Source organism: Clupea harengus, chromosome 8 (genome assembly GCF_900700415.2).
Source record: "Clupea harengus chromosome 8, Ch_v2.0.2, whole genome shotgun sequence".
NCBI classification, from domain to species: Eukaryota; Metazoa; Chordata; class Actinopteri; order Clupeiformes; family Clupeidae; genus Clupea; species Clupea harengus.
The window spans coordinates 26,042,604-26,065,747 of NC_045159.1; the positions used below are offsets into that span (position 1 = coordinate 26,042,604).

Sequence of the window (23,144 nt, forward strand, 5' to 3'; positions counted from 1 at the left end):
GGCTTGGTTTTCAGTTGTAAATGATAGAGTAACGGAGACACCCAATTACACCGGATGCGATTCAGGAACTTACGGTAACCCCAACCTTTTTTGAGCGAATTGAAAAGTAGCCCTTGCTGCCGTAAATCTTGTTGTTGGGCGGAGGGCCGTGAAGGGGAAAATCCCAAAGTTGTCCCAAAAGCATTTTCTTCTGAAGAGGCATAACCAAGAAGAGAAACTTTATCACTACTTCAATGGTTGCCAGCGTTTGTGCGTAAGTACTGCTCCATAGCATCTTCCATTAATGCACTCTACTTGTTGATCACGATATATTTTTTTGTCGTCGAATGAATAAACTGCAATGAATTACTGGCTTTGGCTACTACTCTTTCAGTTGGTTTTCATTTTTCGCTTACCCGTAAACTCAAGATATAGGCTACTTGCACCGAATTACATTTGCAATTATCAAATGTACTACAAGTTACAATTCTTAAACCGTTTTGATCGGATGGGCAGCGTTTGTTCAGCCGCAGTGAGAGTCAGTTATGGACTTGACAAGAATGTTAATTGCTTCTGTTCGAGCTGACTGGAGCAGTCTCCTTTTCTCTCATTTTATCCTGACAGTCTATATTGTGAGTTTTGTGTGACACGTCCTTACAAAGTGTGTCGATACCACGTAGGCTACTAAAGATCACTAATGTGTGGTTTTTATGTAATTTATTTCAAAACTTTGGAATAATATGGTGTGGGAAGTAATTCTGGAGTAGTTCTGCAACAGTTGATCAATAGTCGTCTTCTGCTTTAAACACGTGTCATCTAGTGTTATTGCTGAAATCAACAAACAAGTTATTTTATTGACTGAATATAAGTTAAGTTATTGTATGTTGCCGTAAGCACAACCTGATGTAATGTTTCATTCACTCTAGCTCTCTTTCTCGACGTCTCTTTTTTTGGCAGCCTACGGCCACTTTTGGAAGCATTTTGTCGTGATTTCTGTGTGCCACTGATGACCTATCAGGATTAAAGGGGGGACTTTAAACGACTATTTAAAGACTTTGCAATTAATTTACTGGATGGTGATCTCCAAAACGTTTATTGTCAACAGCAGCAAAATGTGATTTGGCCGAGCAGAGCAGAGCCTTTCTCATCCAAGTGAACTAGACCAACATACCCTGTCCTCAGATTGCTAGCATGGCATTTCCGTCACATTACATAAACAAACCTAAAGTGTACATATTTGAATGGCTGACGTGTCAGACATTCCCTAAACGTGAATAGATACAACCTAGTCTCTCCCCTCTCTGTCTGTTCCCACACTCTGAGAAAGGGAAGCAGTGCATGACGTGACTACTGATCGTATTCCAAAATAGACAAGGCCCAGACCCTACTGGCCCGACTGGTTCTGTGGTCCATTCCATCGGTAGGCTCATATTCATGACGGTCCTATTCCACTGTATGCTTTTCTCTCGGGTGCTGGGGCAGGTTTGTTGTTCTCTCACTTTCAGTTTGAATAGAATATGTCCAAACTTTACACAGCACGGTAGTCTTTTCCATGCCAGGAATAGGTTACATGAACGTATTTCTAAGAGGGACACCAAAAGTGGCCCCAAAAGTAGGCTACTATTGTCAGTGACATAACATATTCTTGGTTGATCAAACCAAAAATCATTGTAGCTTTACAATGCACACTTTTTAAGCATTACTAGGCCCCACACATCCCTGCTCGACCTTTTCTCACGTAGGCTTACTATTGATTAGAACTAGGTTCGAAGAAGTTCCCTCCAACGCCTGCAGAAAAGCTGCAGAAAGTCTTGGGCCAGGAGAAATATCTATGATTACACCCACCACGTTCAAATAAAGTAAATTGATTAGGCTTAAGATCTGAAATTACATTGTATTCCTTTACACTACTGAGGGATTCTCTGCTATTTCTGAAGGCATTGGGAGACGGGGCTAAAGGTCAATATATACTCTTGCAACTGCAGCTGCGGCTGGCCCACAAGAGTCGAAAGTCCAGGGGAGGGTGCACCTTCTTTACAGCTTGGTGAAGAAGTGGGCTCTTTAGGCGATATGCCCTTTGAGACCGAGGTGTGGATGACTGCACTAAGGCCCATGTTCTCAGATAGTGCTGAAATGTTCAATGATCTTAAACGGACATACCACAGCCTTTCTGCATAATGACTCAAAGGCTTGAACTGCTCATGCTTGTAAGGACAGCTGTAAAACTCATCTCCTGCTACCTCAGGCCATCAATCAGCCCTACTGTAGGCTGTAGTCAAATGAAACTACAGTACAAATCATGAGTTGTAAGGAGGTGGAGAGAGGGATGTGATTGTTGTTCTTCCAGTCTGTCCTTTTTCATCCGTCTGTTCCACTGCTATTCTCATCTAGTGAGGTTCATGTTTTGGCTTATTTTGTATGTGTTACACACCATTACAAATATTTGGACACAAAAAGGATAACAATCGACCCTGAGGAGGCATCAGTTCAGCAGTCCTTCGTGCTTAATTATCTAGCCTTTTCTGGTCCACCCTGTCATAGCCTACTCCCCTACCGTTTCCTCTTGCTCTCCAGATGATGTTCCATGTGGAACCTGGTTCCTGGAACCTGGTAAGAGAATTGCCACTCTGTTCACACACACACACACACACACACACACACACACACACACACACACACACACACACACACACACACACACACACACACACACACACACATACACACACACACACACACACACCCTTTTCCAGTGTAGCATCAACTTGGTTTCCTGTTGAGTTATACTCCATAGCTAGAAGGTTATTAAACAGGATTGGCAACACATCCTTCTGAAACTGAGTTAAGTGAGGTTTTGGTGAATTGGGACTGCTTCAGTATGCTGGTTATGCCATGTGGTGTTGCCTGTTCTCACAATATTCAGAAACCAACTGGTCAATGAAACATTTGATAAAGAAAAAAAGAATGAAGGCCGTGCTCCACTTACTATGATCCTTTTGGCACAATGATCCTGTGGGTAAATGGAAACGAGGAAAGAAGGATAAGCCGTGCCGTAGCTCTGCCTCAGGTCATTCATTTCTCTCACTTCTCATTTCTCTCATGACTCATTTCTCATTTCAACTGCTTAGTTGCTAAGTTGAGGATCGGTAAAGGACCAGTTTTTGTACCAAATCAATCGGCAGCAAAGATGAGTATAGTAGAAAAAGCCATTGTCTCCCAGTATGCACCAAGGGCCCCACCTGTGGTTGAGCTCTGTAAACTGAATGAATGCGCATACACATGGCCCTGGGTTAAGGCCTTCATCTGATGTGTGCTGATCATATGACCCTGGGTACACAATGCTGTGGAGAGCGTTGCCTCTGTAGGCCATTCACACCTCTCACTTCCTCTGCACAGAGCAGGGGCAAACTGGCTTAACTCCACTAAAGGAAATGCTTGTGTATTAGTGACATGGGCAGCAGTGTGTTGTTGTACAGTAGATTTCAAGCCATGGGTTCCCGTCGCCGTCTACATCCAGATCAGAGCGTACTGTCAGACTATATCGTTGTCACCATTACCTCTTTATGGTGCAGCACGAGGAACAGAGACCACGGGGCAGAGAATCGCCATTGTAAGCACAGCTATCTGAAACATATTGTGGATGACTTCAGAAAACACTGGCACTTGTTGTGAAAATCTTCTATCACGGTATTTGTAATTTGATATCACGGTTACGGTATATATCACGGTTTATTATACGTAGGGTGACCAGATTTGGGTTTTTGAAAAAGAGGACACTTCAGTGGTGGCGAAATGTGTCCACAGACATTTATTTATTGACCCTTAAGAACACTTAAGGTGCAGAAACAATACTGCCTCAATAGGCTATTGGCCTAAGCAATAGTGGCCAGTATCCATTGAATCTTTAAATAGTAAAATTAAAGCAAAGTGTATGTAAAGAAAAAGGAAAAATCTTTCTGTGGCATTTAGTCCAGTGCTTATGTTTCAGTGGTTCTTTAATGTACTTTCAGAAGATAACTCAAGTGTTAAAACTTTCTTTTCAATGTGTGTCTATATGTTAACGCAATAATGATGAGATATTTTCTTTATATGGCCACATATTAAAATAAGAAAATTAAGAAGTTGGCCATTACACATAGACATATACATAGACGCTCCATTGACCGCCTCAGCCCGTTGCTGCGACGTGCTAACGTGATGACGAGGTGATGACTGGTATGTAAACAGACGCAAGTAAATGATGGAGCTGTGGTTTTTCTGGATAAAAAGCAATATAGCGTTTATATTTCTCAAACGAGTCGTTTTTATATTCAAGGGTTTATGATCTACGTGGAGTACCAAAAAAAGTTTTGTCTCCATGTTACTTAGAATCTTGTTGGTTTGACAAGCATACATGTATGTCTATGATAATCGCTGCTAGACGCTCACTGTTCTTGTGCTCTCACAGCTCATTCACTTTGAAATACTGAACAGAATCTGCCAAAAAAAATGCCTACACTAGACACTTTTCAGTCCATATTTTTCAGTATATTGAATCTTTCCCAACAGTCGAGGATTACTCAACAAGTAGGCATGACAGTCCTTGCAGGTTATGTGCTTAAAAATTGTACTGGGTATCGTATTATACGGCTCTTCAGAATGTTCAAAAAAGTTCCGTTGATTTGAATGGGCCACCCCAACGTTCGCCGGTCTGTAATTTCTTTATTTTCACTGCTGCGAAAATGTAATGACCGCTGACCATCTTTCATATCATTCCGCAAGTAGTCCGGTCATTTAACGTAACGGGAAGTAATGGGTTGCTACGCAACACCTGAAACTTTAGAGTGCCTGAAGAACTATTTTTTTCTCAGCAGAAATCACAAAACGGCAACAAAATCGTTAAAGAGGTATTTTTGGAGGAATGTCTATCGTTTTGGCGAATTACTGTATAATAAAAGGGATGCTGTATAGTTCGGAGGTCATTATCTAAAAATAAATCGATTGGATTTCAAAATAAGAGTATACCGCGGTTGAAACGGTATGGCCAAATCTCTCCCGGTAGACACATTTCTATCGTTGCACGGTATATACCGTCATACCGCCCAGCCCTAGCACTTGTCAGTCTGGTTCTTATCATGTTAATTGTCCATTTGCAGCTGGATCTGCAGCTGGATGTGATGTGTAGGAAGTGAGGGTCAGAGAAGGAAGAGAGGGTCAGAGTTGGTGGTATGCTCTTCCTCTGCGGCTGTTTCCAACATACTTCTGTGTCTCCTAATTCCCTCATAGTTAAAGAGGTCATTTGTATTGAGAGTAGTAATTATCTGTGCCGGACAATGAGCTCTGTGCTGCTCACAGAGCTCATTGTTGAGTTGGAAGCAGTCCTAAAACACCCGGCAGGGAGTTTGTGTTCCGTTTGTGAAAGTTCAGCCTGGTGTGGTGAGGCAAGGTCTCCATGACCCGTGATCTTTCAAAGGTTCCTCTCAGTCTCTTGCGGCGGATGAATGAATGAGACCAAAGATGGCCTCAAGCATCCTCTCCAAAAAAAAACTTCAGATTGATTTCTTTAGAACTGTGTTCCATGGATGACTTGTTTACACAGAACTCTGCATTCGAAAAGGGCTCATGCAGAATGTCCCCAAAGAGAATAATGCACCATGTCAGACCATCAAACACAAACCTGAAAGAAGTCTGTGGTGTTCTAAAGGGTCTGTTCTGCTCCATATCTTCTCAAAAGTATCTAATGGTGTGTGTGTGTGTGTGTCGCTCTTTTTCTCCATCTTTTTCTCCGTGTCAGATAAAGGACTGAGGGTGGAGTCTAGGCACATACCATGGCACGCCCAGGGGAGCCAGGCACGCTGAGGTGGCTGCTTTCCCAAGATTCCTCAAAAGAGCTGTCAGAGGAACTACTTGAATCTATAAAGAACAATAGTGGTGAGAACACCCTCTCTCCTCATTTCTCCTTTAACACTCTCACTCTCTCACACACACACACACACACACACACACACACACACACACCACTGCAAATGCATATATTGCCTTAGTAACATCTCGGTTGCATGCCATAGATAAGTGGGCACAATCAGTTGGGCGACCTTAACAATTTAAGCTCTGGAAAAGAAATACGTCTTGTTCTTTGACATACTGTGTGACTTGGTCATCCCCATATCAGATTGTCTGTCTTGTAACAGTCACCTGAAGGGCAGTAGTTATGTCTGACATACACGTACATGCCATCATATGACTGCCAGTGCACAAGGTGTGTTTGTTTTTCCTAATGTGTCCCCTCCCCCAAATCCCCCAGAGTTGCGTCCTTTTCTGGCAGTTCATTATCTGCCCGCCCTGAAGGAGGGAGATGTCTCCCCTCTGTTGCACAGCAACCCCGTCACTTGCAGGGTTGACAATACAGAGAGATACACCACACGCTCAAAGGTGTGTATGCATACACATGCCTTTACACGTGTCTGTATATGTGGGCGTGTGGCTAATGATGTGTAATTTTGTGTGTGTGTGTGTGTGTGTGTGTGTTTACATTGACATAAAAGAATGCAGTTAATACTGTGAATATACTGCCCATAATGTACGTACATAAACAGAGTTTTATAGGCACAGCTAGCGCTTGCTTTGTGATGCAAGTAAATGTGATGTGTGTTGTGGGTCAGGTACGTGTGTGCACACTGTACACTGTTAAGCTGACACATGGGGACTTCACATGGACAGTGAAGAGAAAGTACAAACACTTCCAGGAGCTCCACCGCGACCTCTACAAGCATAAGATGATGCTACAATTCTTACCCCTTGGGAGGTGAGCTGGCAACGTGTACATGCCCTCATTTGCACACACACACACACACACACACACATACATATGCGCACACACATGCACACACACACACATGCAATCACACACATGCACAAACACACCCATGCGCGCACCCCCCACACACGCACACACACACACACACACACACACACCCATGCACGCACCCACGCATACACACACACACACACACACACACACACGCACTCAAACACATGCAAATCCATAGTCAAATCCAGGCCTCTGTCAGCTGGATCACCATAACCTCCCATTTGAGTGCATTGTGATTTGATTGCACTCCTGCATGCCATTGACTTGGTTTCGTTCAGTTCAACGTTACACTGTATCTTCTTCAATTCCGGTTCAATATCAGTGCACTCAATTTTCCTCTCCTCATTTATCATTTAAAGTGCTGGTGGCGCACTTCAAGATTGTATCTGACCACATATTGTTTTTTTTGTTTTTGAATCCAAGATTTGCGATTCAGAGACAGCAGTTGGAGAACATGACTGAGGAGATGCCCACATTACATGGAACAGAAAGGAGACGAGCCTCCAGCAAACCGGTATCAGTTCAACTCCATAGTCTCTGTCGGTAGAACATGGGTGGTTACCGGAATTAATTATAAGTAATGATTGGTTAAGACCAGTTACCTGACCCGAACGGAAAACACGATACGTTTGATTGGCTAATGCCAGGACCTTTTTTTTTTTTTTTTGTCCTTGAGTAATGATTTTGATTGCCTGTATCCATCCATAGCATGATGTGGTATTGTACCAATATTGTACAGCACTGCATTACAGTATTGGACTATGCTGTGTGGTTTCTGGGCTGCACAGCTATACATAGATGTTATGTTCTCACCCTATTTGTAGGCTGATGTAGTCCTGTGGTTAATTACCACTAACAACACACCTACGTATAATGACAAGTATTATTCTGAGGTCACTTTGCCTTGGATTGTTTCTGTTGTAACGCAACAACTAAATGTGGTTTTGAAATACCTTTTTTTTCCAGAAATACTTGGAGGACTACCTGAACGGCCTTCTAGAAAATTCTTTCTGTAAGAACTATCATGGTATGGTAGGTACACACGTGAACATACGCGCTCTTCACACACACACACACCCCACAGACACACACACATACACTTTCCGGTAGTCAGTTTGTACACATACACTCAGAACTGTTCTTTTCTTTTCTTGCAGTTGGAGTTTCTTGCTGTCAGTCAACTGTCCTTCGTCAAAGATCTTGGGCTTAAAGGCCTGTAAGTCATACAGGATGTGTGTGTGTGTGTGTGTGTGTGTGTGTGTTATCTTGTTGAAGTATCCATATTGGTGCCCACCTATTACAAGCACTGATTTTAAAGTGTTGCGTTAAAACCCATTTGATTCTACGCACTATGCGCTAGCACTGTTCTATAAATAGCTATGCTAGGTTCCATGAGCTCCCTGCTTCACTCTGTTGTGTGAGCTCCCTGCTTGTTGGGGTTGTTCCAAATTCCTTTAGCTAAGCAAATGATTTTGTGGTAGAATAAAAGTGCTTTTAATAGCTAATCATAATCCAGTCACAGAGAAAATATATAAAGGTAGATATAAGATCCTCTCCTCCGTCATAATCGGGTGTCTCGACAGCATTCTCAAACACAGATATGTGCAATTACCCATGAAATATCTCTGTGGCCCATTGCACTTGGTACTTTGATATGTTTTTGAGTCGACCGGGTTGTATTACCATTATTCCATTTTGTTTGACTTGCTGAGGAGCTTTGCCACAAATTTGTTCTGTAGCCAGAACAGTAACACACGCCAGAATAAAGGAACACATTTCAACAGCACTTAAAATTCCACATGGCCTGGCCTGCTTATCTTTTGGAATTGACTTTAGTGTGCAAGTAGGTTCTAAATACCTCCAAGACCCCTCTGCAGGTTTAGATATGTTCCATTCAGATCTAGGTCATCCAGAAGTGATTCACTAGTCATTCATGAAAGCAGCTTTTTGTTACCAAGCCTTGGAATTCCTCTTCAGACAACATGAGCGTTTTTGATACACAAGTGAGATAAAGGACCTTGAAACGTACTTCCATAACATTTCTATGCAGCTAGATTGCAATTGCTCTTATTTAAACCCTTGTTTTTTCCATTTCACTATGTCTGTTTCTCTTTGTATAACCATTGTCAGATGTGTATTAGTTGCGGCGTAATTCGATTTAGATTAGTCATTTATATTTTATATAAATAAATCGGTTCAATTTATGGTAAGGGTCTCTAAAGTTAAACTGTCATGTCTGTGATAGTTGGTATTTTGGTGTTTTCTTGTTCCAGCTATATATACCCCTGTGTTTGCTTAGAGCCCATGCCTCGGCATTGTGTTGGTTTGTCACCATGTTCATGTTGTGTTTTGCTGTGTCAACACAGGGAGGGCTTCATTCACAAAAGGTCAGGAGGTCACCGGATCCAGGGCCTGAACTGCATCGGCCATCATCAAGTGTGCTTCCGCTGGTCCCGCCGCTGGCTAGTGGTCAAGGACTCCTTCCTCCTCTACATGAAGCGTGACTCTGGGAACATCTCTTTTGTGCTTCTGGTTGACCCTGAGCTGAGGGTCAACGTGGGCCGCTCCTACACAGAGATCCAGCATGGCGTATGCATCGAGACCTTCACCAGGCAAGTATTGCTAAAGGGGAAAGAAGAATGTACACAAAACGTTTAGTGTTGACAAAACGTTTAGTGTTGACAAGGATGGGTGAGTGAGTGCCAGCACTTTGCAAGTCAAATATCAATGCAGGCGCTCTAGGGCGTGATAGGTGAAAATTCACCCTAGTTACCTCAGGACTAGGGCTGAACGATTAATTGCATTTGCGATTTAATCGCGATATGATAGAACGCGATTTTCTAACCGCAACGTTCGCGATTAAAAAACGTGGTCACAAAAAAAAAAAAATTAAATATTTTTTTTTTTATTTTTAATTTTTTTTTAAGATGGTACATTTTGCACACAGTGTTTAAAAAGTGCATGCCTAGTGTTTATACTTAAAATTACTTTTTTTAAATTACTTAAATGCACAGTGGCAAAGCCACCGATTTGTTGTTCTTGTTTCTGTAATGAGCAGTTAAATAAAAATGTAAAATGTGGGAAAGAATATTTTACACTAAATGTATCTAATATTGTGTTGGTCATATTTAAATCATTCATTACGTTTTGTTGGGAAAAAAAGAGGATAAAAAAAAATCGCATATCGAATCGCAATCGCAATATTTTGGTAAAAAATCGCAATTAGATTATTTTCCCAAATCGTTCAGCCCTACTCAGGACTCCGGAGCTGCATATAAGTATATTTATTAGACAAACAACAATTGCAATCGGGCTCACTCCCAGCACAAGGCTGAAAGTGAATCAATGATAAACACATCACACAAGGTTTATATACTAGGCAGAAGTTTAGCGTTCAGTGGGGATAGCCACGTGGTGGATTTCTGACGTCCGAGGCAAGGATGGAAGTTTTGCACAAGGTCGGAAGAAGCACGGTTTGACCCTTCTTATCACTTCTGGTCTAAACATGCTCTTGTACATATGCAGACTAAGTGGCACCTACTATTCTAAGTTACACACACGCAGAAACACAGAAAAGCCATGTTCCTGCTTACATAAGTACATGATTCATATAAGGTCATTAATAATACAAGGCACTTGATTATATAAGTCATTAACAGTGTTTGGAAATTATCTCCATCAGGGCGTTTCGCTGATGGGCTTTGATTTGGTCTGCTAAGTGGAAGATGTCGGAGGATCGAAGACAATCTTTTATTGATGACATTTTCAAATGCTGCATTATTCGTTTGTTCCTTGGTTTAAATGGAGTACTATTACAGTTGATGATTGTTGATTTCAGACAGGAATGTAAAACCATAACAGTGTTTTCAGCAGAAATCTTAGAAGAATAGCACTCGGGAATGCCATGAATGTTGTCTCACAGTTAAACTGAGCTTTTATGTTTGTGTGTTTTCCAGGAAGCTGATCATTAAGTGCAACACATACAGACAGGCCCAGTGGTGGAGCCACGAGATCAAGCGGCTGTCGGAGGCCAGCGACTTCCTCCAGCTGCACCGCTTCCAGAGCTTTGCCCCGCCGCGCCCCAACACGCTCACCAAGTGGTACGCGTTCACGTGATGCTGCGTGCATTTTACACACTCACCATACACATGTTTGGTTATTAGAATGGTTGTTACCAACCAACAATTTCCTCTTTTGCTGTTACGTTTTGTCATTCATTACAGGTACGTCAATGGGAGCCAGTACTTTTCTGATTTAGCAGATGCTCTAGATCAGGCGAAGGAGGAGATCTTCATCACTGACTGGTGGTAAGGATATCTGCTGTGGCTGTTTCCATGGTGACCATAATTAGGAAGCTTTTATTATCGGTACTACAGTCGTAAGTGAACATTCCTCTTGACTTCTGCCCTTGTTGATAGCTCTGTTTGTTTGAAACATGAATGTTTGTTGTTTCTATCCAGGCTCAGTCCGGAGGTCTACCTGAAGCGCCCTGCCACTGATGACTACTGGCGTCTGGATACCATCCTCAAGCGCAAAGCAGTAAGACCGCCCCCCCCCCCCCCCCATCATACCTCACGCCGTCACGTCCTCACGTTCAATTCCAACTTCTCCTAGTTCAGAAGAGGCTGTAGACTGCAGACCAGAAGACTAGTTTCTCTAGCCTTAAGATCTTTATTTCCCGCTGCTCTTCCACTCTCACCTCTTCAGTCCTTCTCCTCCTCCTCCTCCTCCTCTTTTTTTCTATCTATCCCTTCCCTTTTTTGCAACATGGATATTTAAAAGTGCGCTGGAAGCCAGATTTGCCAAGGTTTTATCATTCCTTTAGAGGCTGTGAATAAAGATGAGTACTTCAGCTAGTTTGCCCAGTATGAAATGCATTTATTGATTTACAACTCCAGAGGTATCAGTGGACCTTCACCATATTGATTTGTTCTAGCTTTTGATGCCTTGTTTACAAAGGTTTCCTCAATAGTTTTAAGACCCACATAAACCAAATTTTCCTTATGATATATGAGCCAACTCTTCAGAGAGCACTTCCCGTCCTAACTGGCACTTCGACTAGTGCTTAACTTGCAATTACAGCAGTTACATTTCTGCACTTCTTTTTCTTTTCTATTTTTTTTTTTATATATATATATATATATATATATATTTCTTATGTAAAGTAGTATTTATCGTTACACCAGGTTCTATTGCTCGTAGCTTGACTATTCTCTCCCTTGTACGTCGCTTTGGACAAAAGCGTCTGCTAAATGACTAAATGTAAATGTAAAATGTAATGAGAAGGTGTATATACATAATATATATGGTATAGCGCTACTATCTTGTCAGCCTGTGTAATGTTGACAGTTCACCCCATATGCAGGGTTCACCCCATATGAAACTCTGACCGCTGTAGCGCTTAGAACAGCATGAATTATGAAGAGAGGCTCCAGGACGTTTTGCCTCTCCCTGGTATAAAACAAGCGAGGGGTGTAATCTGATGAGATGTGTAGCACTCGCTCCCCGGGACCGGTCCCATGAGAAGCCGGGGCAGACGAGGGGTTGGGAGTGGTTGTTTCTGCCGGTGCAGAACTCCCCATCACGTGGCGTCTTCTGTGGCATCAGATGACTTCCTTTGGGAGATGAAGAGTGAAAGGAGATACAGCAGTCAGCCTGTATACCTGCCATTAATAATGAAGCACTTGGACTCTGTGTGGTGAACACCTGGGTTTAGCTAGCACGTCTGTGATGACCTTGCTGTGACTGATGCGCTTAATCTATAGATGAATTTAAACCATTCCATAGCTTTCCTGTTGATATTGGTTTATTATACAATAACTGTGACGCTAAGTTTCAGTTGTTCAGTTTCATTACTTAATTTGCCTTTAATTATTTTAATCTTTCTCCCTATAGATGTATATAATTTACCTTTCTCTGTCCCTCTTAAATATCTACCTGTTTGTCTGCTTATAGGAGCAAGGAGTGAAAGTGTGTGTGCTGCTGTACAAAGAGGTGGAAATGGCCTTGAACATCAACAGTGGCTACAGCAAAAGAACACTGATGAGCTTGCATCCAAACATCAAGGTGCGTGTGCGTGTGCGTGTGCGCGTGTGCGTGTGCGTGTGTGCGTGTGCGTGTGTGCGTGTGTGCGTGTGTGCGTGTGTGTGTGTGTGTGTGTGTGTGTGTGTGTGTGTGTGTGTGTGTGTGTGTCACACATTGTTAAAACCCCAACTGAATTTGATGACAAATGTCCATGTCGACGACATGAAGGAAAACCGAAAATCTGAACTAATGGCCTTTTTTTTGCAGCATTGACATCATTCCCACCAGTGGTACTTAGTTACTGCAGTAGACATCAGATGGCAGTGCTGCACAACCTTGGATAGTGTTGACGAGAGCTGTAGTGCATTACAAGGCCCTGCAAGGCTTTCTAAAGATCAGTATGAGTGCAGCACTTAAGGAAACTAACTAGTACAAAGCCCGGAGTGCAGACAGAGATGTTTGCCGGATATGGTGATTGCACAAGCCTTGGAGGTCTTTAGCTGCACAAAAGCCTATGAATTTGGGCTTCATATACACAGGCAGAAAAGTAGAATCTGTAAAGGGATGCAAATGTTAATTATTAAGTTTAAATGTCTTGAATTTCACCGGCATTCTGTAGATTTATTGAAAGTCAATACACTTTAATCAACCTAATTGATTGTCGTAGTAAAAATGATATCGGAAATCTAATGAGGACCTTTTGGTCCCTGTGATGATGTTTCTCTCTGTGACATAACAATGCTCAAGTGTGTCAAGGTTTCGTTTGATTTTTCTGTCACCTAGGTGATGAGGCATCCAGACCACGTGGCGTCTGTGGTGTTCCTGTGGGCTCATCATGAGAAGATGGTCACCGTCGACCAGTCAGTCGCCTTCATGGGTGGAATTGACCTCTGCTTCGGGAGGTGGGACGACAGCTGCTATAGGCTCACAGATCTCCACTCTCCACCGGTAGCCAATGACACTACAGATGGCAACGCAGAGGTGAAGAGATGAGCGAAAACTCGTCCTTTCAGCAGGAATGCACACTTTACACCAAACATGTTTCGTGTTCAAAACTTGAAAGGTAGCTGTTAACCTTAAGCATATCAATAGAGGTAAACAGTTATGTTTGTTTGCAGCATTTGCATAATTCTTAATATTTAGGTACACATACTATATGTATGTATTTTGAAATATAATAATATTTCAAATGTAATATCAGTGCTGATGTGATTGAACAAACTCTAGTGAATGCAGAATATGTTATTAATATCAGCAGAATTGCATGGTGGGTGGTGTGGGTCTGTGACCTGCTGAGATTACTTCTTCAAGGCCATAGTCACCTGGCCATCATGAACTTGGTGAATGTTATGTAGTATTTTAATGACGGTATATTTTTTTTTCATATGGCAGATATTCCATTATATAATTCTGTTGATCCGATTGCTCAGGATCAGATGCTGTTGTTTCTTCGCCCCTGGAGTGCCATGTTATCCTCTCTCCTGTGTGTGTTTTTTTTTCCAGACGGATGTTGATGGGAATGACGAATCTACCGTCCATCTCACGAAAGAGTCGGAACCCGTGCCTGAGGGGCAGCAGAACCTGAAAGACAACACAAACTATTGGCTTGGCAAAGACTACAGCAACTTTTACAAGAAGGACTGGACCGAGCTGGATTGCCCATTTGACGGTAGTTTGGGGAGGACATAGAAGCACACGCACACGTACACACATGTTGAGCCCATTACTGTCAATGATTTGGATATGTATGTTATCTTTGTTATCACAGACAATGTTGATCGGAGCCAGGTTCCCCGTGTCCCTTGGCGTGACCTGGGCGCAGTGCATCATGGGAAAGCGGCCAGAGATCTGTCACGTCACTTCGTCCAGCGCTGGAACTTCACAAAGGTTTAAAGACACGCGTCTGAACTCCATGCTGATCAGCTCTATGAAAAGGATTTTTATGACAGATTGCCCGATCAAACGGGGATCCCTTGAGTTTCAAAAGTGATTTTAAACACGTTTTCATTGGGCTGTAATGGTTTTGTGAATCCCCTTGACCTGTTACCTTTCTATTTCAGATATATAACAAGCACAAGGATGACTTCTACCCTTACCTGCTGCCAAAATCCCACAGCACTGCAGACAGTCTTCTTTTTACAGTACCTGGATCAGCCAAAGCCTCAGTGCAGGTACACACACACACACTCTCTCTCTCTCTCTCTCTCTCTCTCTCTCTCTCTCTCTCTCTCTCTCTCTCTCTCTCTCTCTCTCTCTCTCTGTGCCTCTCCCTTCATGATCACATGGACACACATACTTTCATATACCTTTAAGAAGCTTTCTTAAAGACTCTACCTTTTGAAATGGGGTTAAGCGGTCTCAAAAGTTTTGAAACTCCACTTGCAGGTGCTTCGCTCGGCGGACCGCTGGTCAGTCGGGGCCTGTGAGTGTTCGATCATGAACGCATACGTGGACACCATCAAGAACAGCCAGCACTACATCTACATCGAGGTACCGATCACAACACACGTGCACACAGCCACACTGACTGCAGCCGCGTAACGTTTTGTAGGGACATGCACAAGGGACATGCTAGGTCATGCATAGCATTTCTGTTTAGCATTTTTTGTGTATTAACAATAGTAGTGCTGTTATGATGCTGTTATGGAATTGAAGCCAACATTCTGAATATGGCCTTCAGTCCTCCAGGTGTCCATCATTTTCATTCCATACTGACGAGGGCATTTGTGCGGCTCCTTAATGCATGTATGGGATTCTTCTGTGCAGTATCAAGCCCACTCCTAGAGCACTTACTTGGAAAGGCACTTTACTCTGGCTGCCGACTAGTAAAGCCACACTCTTGTTCATTACCTAATATACGTATGCAACCTATTGGTTGTAATGTATATCTTTTGTCGTCCACAGAATCAGTTTTTCATCAGCTGTGCGGACGGGAGGAGTGTACACAATGGCATAGGTGACGCCATTGTTGAGCGAATTCTTCAGGCACACAAGTGCGTGTGAAATTTTCTTTTTTCTTTGTGGCTGCGCTCTCTGTAAGATCTGTTGGTGGCAAGCTGTGTTTTTGTGTGCAAGTATTTAGATTATCGTGTGTGTGTGTTGTGTTTGTGGAAGAGGGAGCGGGAGCAAGGCACTCATTTGTTATTTTTCCTGTTTTATTTTTTTATTTGAAGGGTTGTGTTTGTGTCTGTGGGGTTGGCATGAGTGTGTCTGCCACTCTAATCTAGGCCAGGTTTGGTCAGAGCCACATTAGTAATCAGGCCTTTCATAAGAACCAATGACTCAGCCCTAGTGAGTGTTTACCATGTTGCTACAAATGTACGTGTGGTGGTACTCATGTGTGTGTTTGTGCGTGTGTCTTTTTGTGTGTGTTTGTGTGTGTTGCCCCATTAGAGAGCAGAAGAAGTATCGGGTGTTTATAGTGTTGCCCATCCTACCAGGCTTTGTAGGAGACATTACCCAGGGCGGTGGCTACTCCATCCAGGCCATTCTTCATTATACATACAGGTGAACAAAGCACATTTGATGTGTATACATGTGCATACATGTGCACGCACGCGCACGCACACACACACACACACACACACACACACACACACACACACATATGCAGAGAGTTTTAGGTTTCGTTTTGTGATTAAATGCTCGAACAATTGACTGTTTTTCAGGACCATGAACCGTGGAGAGCATTCGATTCTGGCCAGACTGAAAGAACAAAGTAATCTATTTATTTCATCTCCTGTAGTGTTTGATGGTGCACTTTGTTGTCTTAATGTTTAGAGGCATGAATTTATACACTCACTCATTTCCTAATTAATAAGACTTAAGTCATGAGGGACGCCTTCATTTCGGGGTTATAACTGAAAGCATTTCCCCCCCCCCCCACCCCCACAGTGCAGGGCGAGTGGACCCAGTACATCTCTCTATGTGGCCTGCGCACCCATGACAGACTGTGCGAGTCCTCCATCACAGAGCTCATCTATGTCCACAGCAAGGCCCTGATCGCTGATGACCGCCGCTACATTATCGGTGAGTCACTGGCGTGGTCAGAGTCAAGACAAGTCGTCCGTGAGAATGAGTCACTGTTAATGAGCACTTGAGCACTTGACTGGAGCTCACTCTAGACTTGGGCCAGTTAGATGTTCTACCCATAACGAGCTAGCAAGAAACTTCAGCAACCACCCATATTTGAACAGACGCTGTAACATATTTTGAGAAATCAGATAAATTCTCTTTCATCTAGTCTGTACTTTTATGTATATAAAAACCAGTACTGTAGAAGATGCGTTTTTAATTTTCTAGTACCTATATGTCGCTTGTTAATTTAGCTATGTTGTGTTTTGTTTTGGGTTAAACCATCTTGTATGATTAAGTACATTCTCAATACATCAATCTCAGTGTTATTTCATTTTTTACTATGGTTTTCCAACTCCTCAAACTCCTTGCTCCACAAGATGGAGCTGCATTTTAATATTTGATTGTTACACTAAGTGTCGAATTACAGCTACTGCTAAAATATCAGCAAAACAGTGCCAGAGACCAAGAAGGTTTTCCCATGAAATGAACAATGCTATTTTTGGGACATGTACTTAGACCATTACCACAGGTGTGCATTAAATGAGATAGTTAATAAGCGGCGGCACTTTAATGAAGACCTCATTTACATGCATACTGAGTAATGTAAGGATCTTGCTTCCTGGTGTCAAACACTGGGAGTGAATTTACAGGTGTCTTCTTCCATTCACACAAGGGGTCATAGTGTCATGACCTGATTGAGGAATTCCTCTTCTTACCTTTTACGATATGATGGAAGCGAATATTGTTGTTTTCCTGTTGTGTCAAAGATGAACCAAGTGCTTATATTATTTCCTACTCTGTAACCCATGTCCCTGGCTATGTACTCTGTCTTTGTCTCAGTGGGAGCAAATAGCTGAGACCTGACTCCATTAGCATTTAAATGGCTTACGTGGGAGTTCAGGTTTTCCTGTAACATTTTAAACTCCTTCCCCCCCAGATAGCCTTCTTCCTGCTATGATCCACCCCCCCCCCTTCACTTTGTGTCCTCAGTTCTCACCCTCCCCACTACCCCACAGGTGAAACACCCCTCCTGCCATAACCTTAGGACCACACCCTATAGAATGTGGTCTTATCACCACTCCCCTGTATTCTCCTACCTGACTGAATGGTATAAATTCCAACACCTTCTTACTGTCAGGTAGGCCATTCTCTGAACAACACGTTTAGAGCGTGTCTCCACGCTGAAATAAACTCCAAAAATCTTGACTACGTCTTCCAGTCCATTCTTGTTTGGCGTGCTCATTAGTTTCTAACGGCTACGACCTTTGATCTGACCGGTCACTTGCCTCTCTCTTAGCATTCCTCCCCTCTCCCCATATTGTAATCCTCCTCCTCCTCCTCCTCCTCCTCTGTCCCCTTACTCACTCTGCAGGATCGGCCAACATCAACGACAGGAGTATGCTGGGTAGTCGTGACAGTGAGCTGGCCATCCTGGTGGAGGATGAGGAACGAGTGCCTTCAGTCATGGGCGGAGAGGAGTACGAGGCAGGCCCTTTGACCTTGGCCCTGCGCAAAGAGTGCTTCAGGTGGGACAAGAGGCTGTGTACCAGCTCCAGTCAAGCCATTAAGCCAAACACAAATGAATCTCCTCTAGAGTTATTATAAGGACCCTGTGGATATAGACGAGTAAGGATGCATACAGTATCCATGTGCTACTCTGCTATTGTACTGTGTCAGATTAGCTGTTAAACACTTTTTAAAACAAAATGTATTGATTTTTGGTTAAAGATTATTAAAGAGGACAGCAGTAAATGACCTAGTCTGGTGTCCGTGCCAGTGTAATTTATAACACTAAGTTGGACACTGTGGGTCAAACTTTCCTTCTGTATGTTATACTGTATACATCCGACTCCTATACCCTTATTTTAGCACATTGCTCTGGGGTCATATTGCAGTTTGTACGTGTCATACTCTTTATAGAGACTTGATGTTGACGAGTCGTCACCCCCCTGTTTGGTCGACTGCTGAGCATAAGGATTTTTTAGTGTTTTGACCTGACCGTGGTGGTATAATGAACCTCGCACTGGCTGCTGTGCAGCTGGTGTTTGTTAGTCATTTGTAAGTCGTTTCAATGTAGGATTTATCTGTACCATGAAGTCTTGGAACTTTCCCTGCTGTAGAGTGAAGTGAAGATTTGTATCACTTGTACTCTTAATTTGTTATGTCTGTTATAAATCACTCTAAAATAAGTGTCACTAATACAAAATGTAGACAGAATTTTGGTGGATGACTGATGGGTACACCTAAATTAAAGGATGGGGAAACAACAAGGCCTTAGTGATTTACAGTGTGCTTAGGATATAAAGGGCTTAACACTCCCATGATCATTCACATTCAGGGGATAAATCACTCCCACTTTAAATCATTTTCAGCCCTCACTTTCTGAGTCGGGGATTTTATTTGGATTATTGAAGCTCCAAGGAATACATTCAAATTATGCAGGAAATTCTACTCCGGAACACAAAATGGCTGTGGTTGTTTATTTGTTTATGGCATAAACAGACAAACAGAATCCATATTTAAACATTCAGGAGCGTGCTGGCGCTCTCTTTCATTTCCCCTTCTGTGTGATTGTCCTGATATGCCCCCCCTCAGATAACTGTCTCCAAGACAAGTCAGTGAAGTCCCTCAGTGCGGTTTGGAGCGCTTGCACTGTGGGCATCTTTCGAGTAGCATTGCAACCAGTCACTTTTGCGGGGGCGGATGGCTTTCTCTGCCACTGACACACGTGAGCATACTGTTCCTCGGCGAGATTTCCTGTCATGAGTGCGAGATGAGTAATTTGTGTCGGCAGGCCATGTGCCATACTGCCAGCCACCCTAGTATATTCCTTTTTATTTCTGTTTCCAAGGTAACCGGACAGGACTGTTAGTGCAGCACTGGGCGAGTCCAATATGTCTGTGTGAAGGAGAAGCTATTTTGTTTTTTGTTTTTTTTTGGGGGGTGGATGGTGACCTTGGGTTCCTGAGCCACCTCAGTGGTCACTGCTGTGTCCACTCTGCCTGATTAGGCTAAATGTGGTTTTCGGCGAGGCCTCTCGGCGTCCGCATGTGGGTTAAATCTGGCCAAAGTGTGCTGTCACCACACCCAGGACTTTCACTTCCCCTTCGGTCCACAGGGTTCTTCTGGGGGCAGAGTCCGAGCCATCCGTCGACATTGACGATCCAGTCAGCGACCATTTCTTCAATGAGGTGTGGAACAGCATTGCTAAGTCGAATGCAGCTACCTATGAAGAGGTAAAAGGGTTATTGAGTCAGAAAACACACACACACACACACACACACACAACCAAACAATTGTAGAACTCCTTACTGATTGGCCTGTTCCCCTTTGCCCTCTCTCAATTTCCTTCCTCTTGCCCCATCCTGGCATTCTCTTCCTCGTCTCGTCACCCTCCAGGTTTTCCGCTGTCTGCCCTCCGACTCCATCCGCAGCATGGCTGACCTCTCGGCGCACCCCACCACGGGGGGCCTGAACGAGACGGATCCCGAAGCGGCGGCGGAGGAGCTGAAGGCCACCCGCGGCATCCTGGTCCACTTCCCCCTGCATTTCCTGTGCGACGAGTACCTGCTCCCCCCGCTCAGCAGCAAAGAGGGTATTGTGCCCGTGGAAGTGTGGACTTAGCAGGGGAGAGCGGAGCGAGGGGAGGCCCGGCATCAGGGCCACTGGAGATGGGCGTGAGTGCTTCTGCTGCAAGCAGGAACCCACAGGCACCCATACCACCAGAGAGGCAAAAGTGAATTCCCTGGGATCAGCGTAACATAATAAGACTAATTTGTATGTGCATGGCCAACATGCAAGTGCATGACTAAACTGGAATAATACATAGTTAGGACTCATAACTAACTATCTTCTAAACTATGTTTTAGAAGTTTAAAATATGAAAGTGGTTATTTTATTGCTTCACTATTTGTGCTTTTACCTTGTGGGAGCATTTTTACAATCTTCTTAACTCCCCAACTTTACATATTTTAAACAGGTGCATATTCAGAAACTATTTTTCCTAAGAAAAGTATTGTTTTTGGTTTGTTTGGAGTTGTTTTTTTATTTGTTTTACTGTATGAGGAACTGTTTTTGTATAATCAATATACAATAGAGCAAAATGTTTTGCCCTAAAGAGGTTTTAAAAAAGCATGACGTCAAAAATCTTCACATATAACCTTTTTTTATGAGGAAGATCCTATGAAGAAATAGTTCAACTACTATCTCTTATTGGGGTCCTTCTCCGAGCATTACCTGGAAAGCTTATTCTATGCAGACAATCCAAGGAGTATCTGCTGTTTACAGTGCATTTGTCCACTATGATCATGTTTACCAGATGTGTCATTCTCTGTAATCCATGTATTCCCCAGAGATGGCATTTGGTTGATAGATTGTACCACAGCTGGTGCTTCTTGGCCATCTTTAATGCTGGCCTTGCCGATGATTGTGACAATCCTCACCACTAAAAAGCCTTGTGGCGAAACAATTGTGATTTCACTTAGCTGGCACATGTACGTATATGTATGTTACGTATATATTTTAACATTAGAGTTTAATGTTTAGAGATATATTTTAATGTTCAGGGCAAACCACTCCATATCTGATGCAGAATTGATTTAAGGAGAATGTCTACAGCTCTTGGATGATAGATTGTACCCCAGCTGGTGCCTCCTGGGCATCTTTTAATGCTGGCCTTGCCGATGATTGTGACAATCCTCACCACTACAACGCCTTTTGGCGAAACAATTGTGATTTCCACTCCATATTTGATGCAGAATTGATTTGAAGGGAATGTCTACGGCTCAGAACTTTGGGTGCACTTTCACTTTACAATAATGTAAGCCATACTTCTCTCTCGTCTCTCTGATCAGTTTAAAATGGCTGCCAGTGAGCTGTGTATCTGTAACTGTTCACAGCAAATCCCTTGCGTCAGATGCATGGAAATCCAGTTTCAAGATCAGAAGTCGAGTGTCTCTGATGATTGTGGAACGGAACGTACATTTATTGTTGTGTGAGTGTGGGCGGATAGCCTCTCTCAATCTCTCTTTAATGCTTCCCTCTCTCTCTCTCTCTCTGCCTCTCGAGCACTACACCTCTCCATGCAGTGCCAGCGAATCTGTCTGAACATTTGTGGTTGTTATGGAGACGGGTATAAAGAGCTGACTGGATTGTGGCTGTTGAGACAGAGAGAGACAGAGAGAGAGAGAACGAGATGGAAAGAGATATAGCAGGAATGCAGGAGGAGTAAAACAGATGAACACAGACCCCTGCAGATGAAGGGCAACCAAATTACTGTGGGTGTAGAAGGACAGGATGAGGAAATGAGGGGAATGAAAAAAGGCATCATGTGGATACTATTTGCTCTTTTTCTTTTTTTTTATGAGAGAGAGAGAGAGAGGTTGATAGTAGGGTGGAATGGGGGCAGTTTTAGGAGTGGGGTCAATACCAAATGCAGACACAAGAGGTGTGCATCCTGTTAATGGTGGGATTCGGTCTTAGCATACATTAATCATAGGGTGTCTTGCTATCACTATGGCAACCAAGTGAATTATTGTTATGTAATCATGTTGTCAGTGGTTTAGAAGATTCCAAGTTATGAGAGGGGGAGCTGCTGTTCTAGATCTCGTGGACAGAAGTGTGCAATTCAGCTTGATTACAGATGTGCCCCTGCTGCCATGTCGACATGATCCCCCAAAAAAACATCATATAAGCAACAACTCATGCTTGTGATCAAATGTAGGCCTACTATGAGTACATGCTGAAGAGGCCATCAGTGTATCATTGTTAAAACGTGTTAGTGTGAAACTTTGTACCTGATACTGTGCAACTACACTACAATGTAGTCCTGTCACATACCAATCAGAAAACAACATACTAAAATTGCAGATGTGCATGACATTGTCGTATGCAACAGTGTTATGCTTTTAAAATGCTAAAAGTACTAACCGTTCTACTAGTGTTATTGGCAATTGTTACTCCTTTTGAAACTTTTAAAGTGTCTGTATTAACATGAACATTTTATAACAGTAGTGCAGAATTATAAAATCTATATACAGTAGCCTATCATGTCATTACTGAAAATAATGACTTGCATAAGAAAATACATACTGTGTTTTTCATGACTACATTTTTTTTTTTAAGTTTAATATATTTGTATGTAACACTGACATAAACAGTTAAAATGCCATCTGTCTTCTCGCCGACTAATTCCAATTAAAACATTTTTAATTGA

At 42.9% G+C, this 23,144-nt stretch overlaps 1 protein-coding gene across 1 annotated transcript; it reads left to right on the plus strand.

Moving 5' to 3' along the window:
* Nucleotides 1-63: 63 nt before the first annotated feature.
* On the plus strand, nucleotides 64-23,144 carry pld2 (phospholipase D2). Its single transcript, XM_012834817.3, has 24 exons — nucleotides 64-253; nucleotides 5,753-5,889; nucleotides 6,263-6,390; nucleotides 6,621-6,763; nucleotides 7,253-7,343; nucleotides 7,796-7,861; nucleotides 7,987-8,045; nucleotides 9,196-9,441; nucleotides 10,786-10,929; nucleotides 11,053-11,136; nucleotides 11,290-11,368; nucleotides 12,785-12,895; nucleotides 13,637-13,834; nucleotides 14,357-14,522; nucleotides 14,622-14,740; nucleotides 14,914-15,024; nucleotides 15,239-15,343; nucleotides 15,758-15,846; nucleotides 16,247-16,360; nucleotides 16,522-16,571; nucleotides 16,748-16,882; nucleotides 18,303-18,456; nucleotides 20,049-20,166; nucleotides 20,330-23,144. Exons 2-24 carry the CDS (start codon nucleotides 5,787-5,789, stop codon nucleotides 20,552-20,554), a joined length of 2,838 nt encoding a protein of 945 aa, XP_012690271.1. The 5' UTR covers nucleotides 64-253; nucleotides 5,753-5,786; the 3' UTR covers nucleotides 20,555-23,144.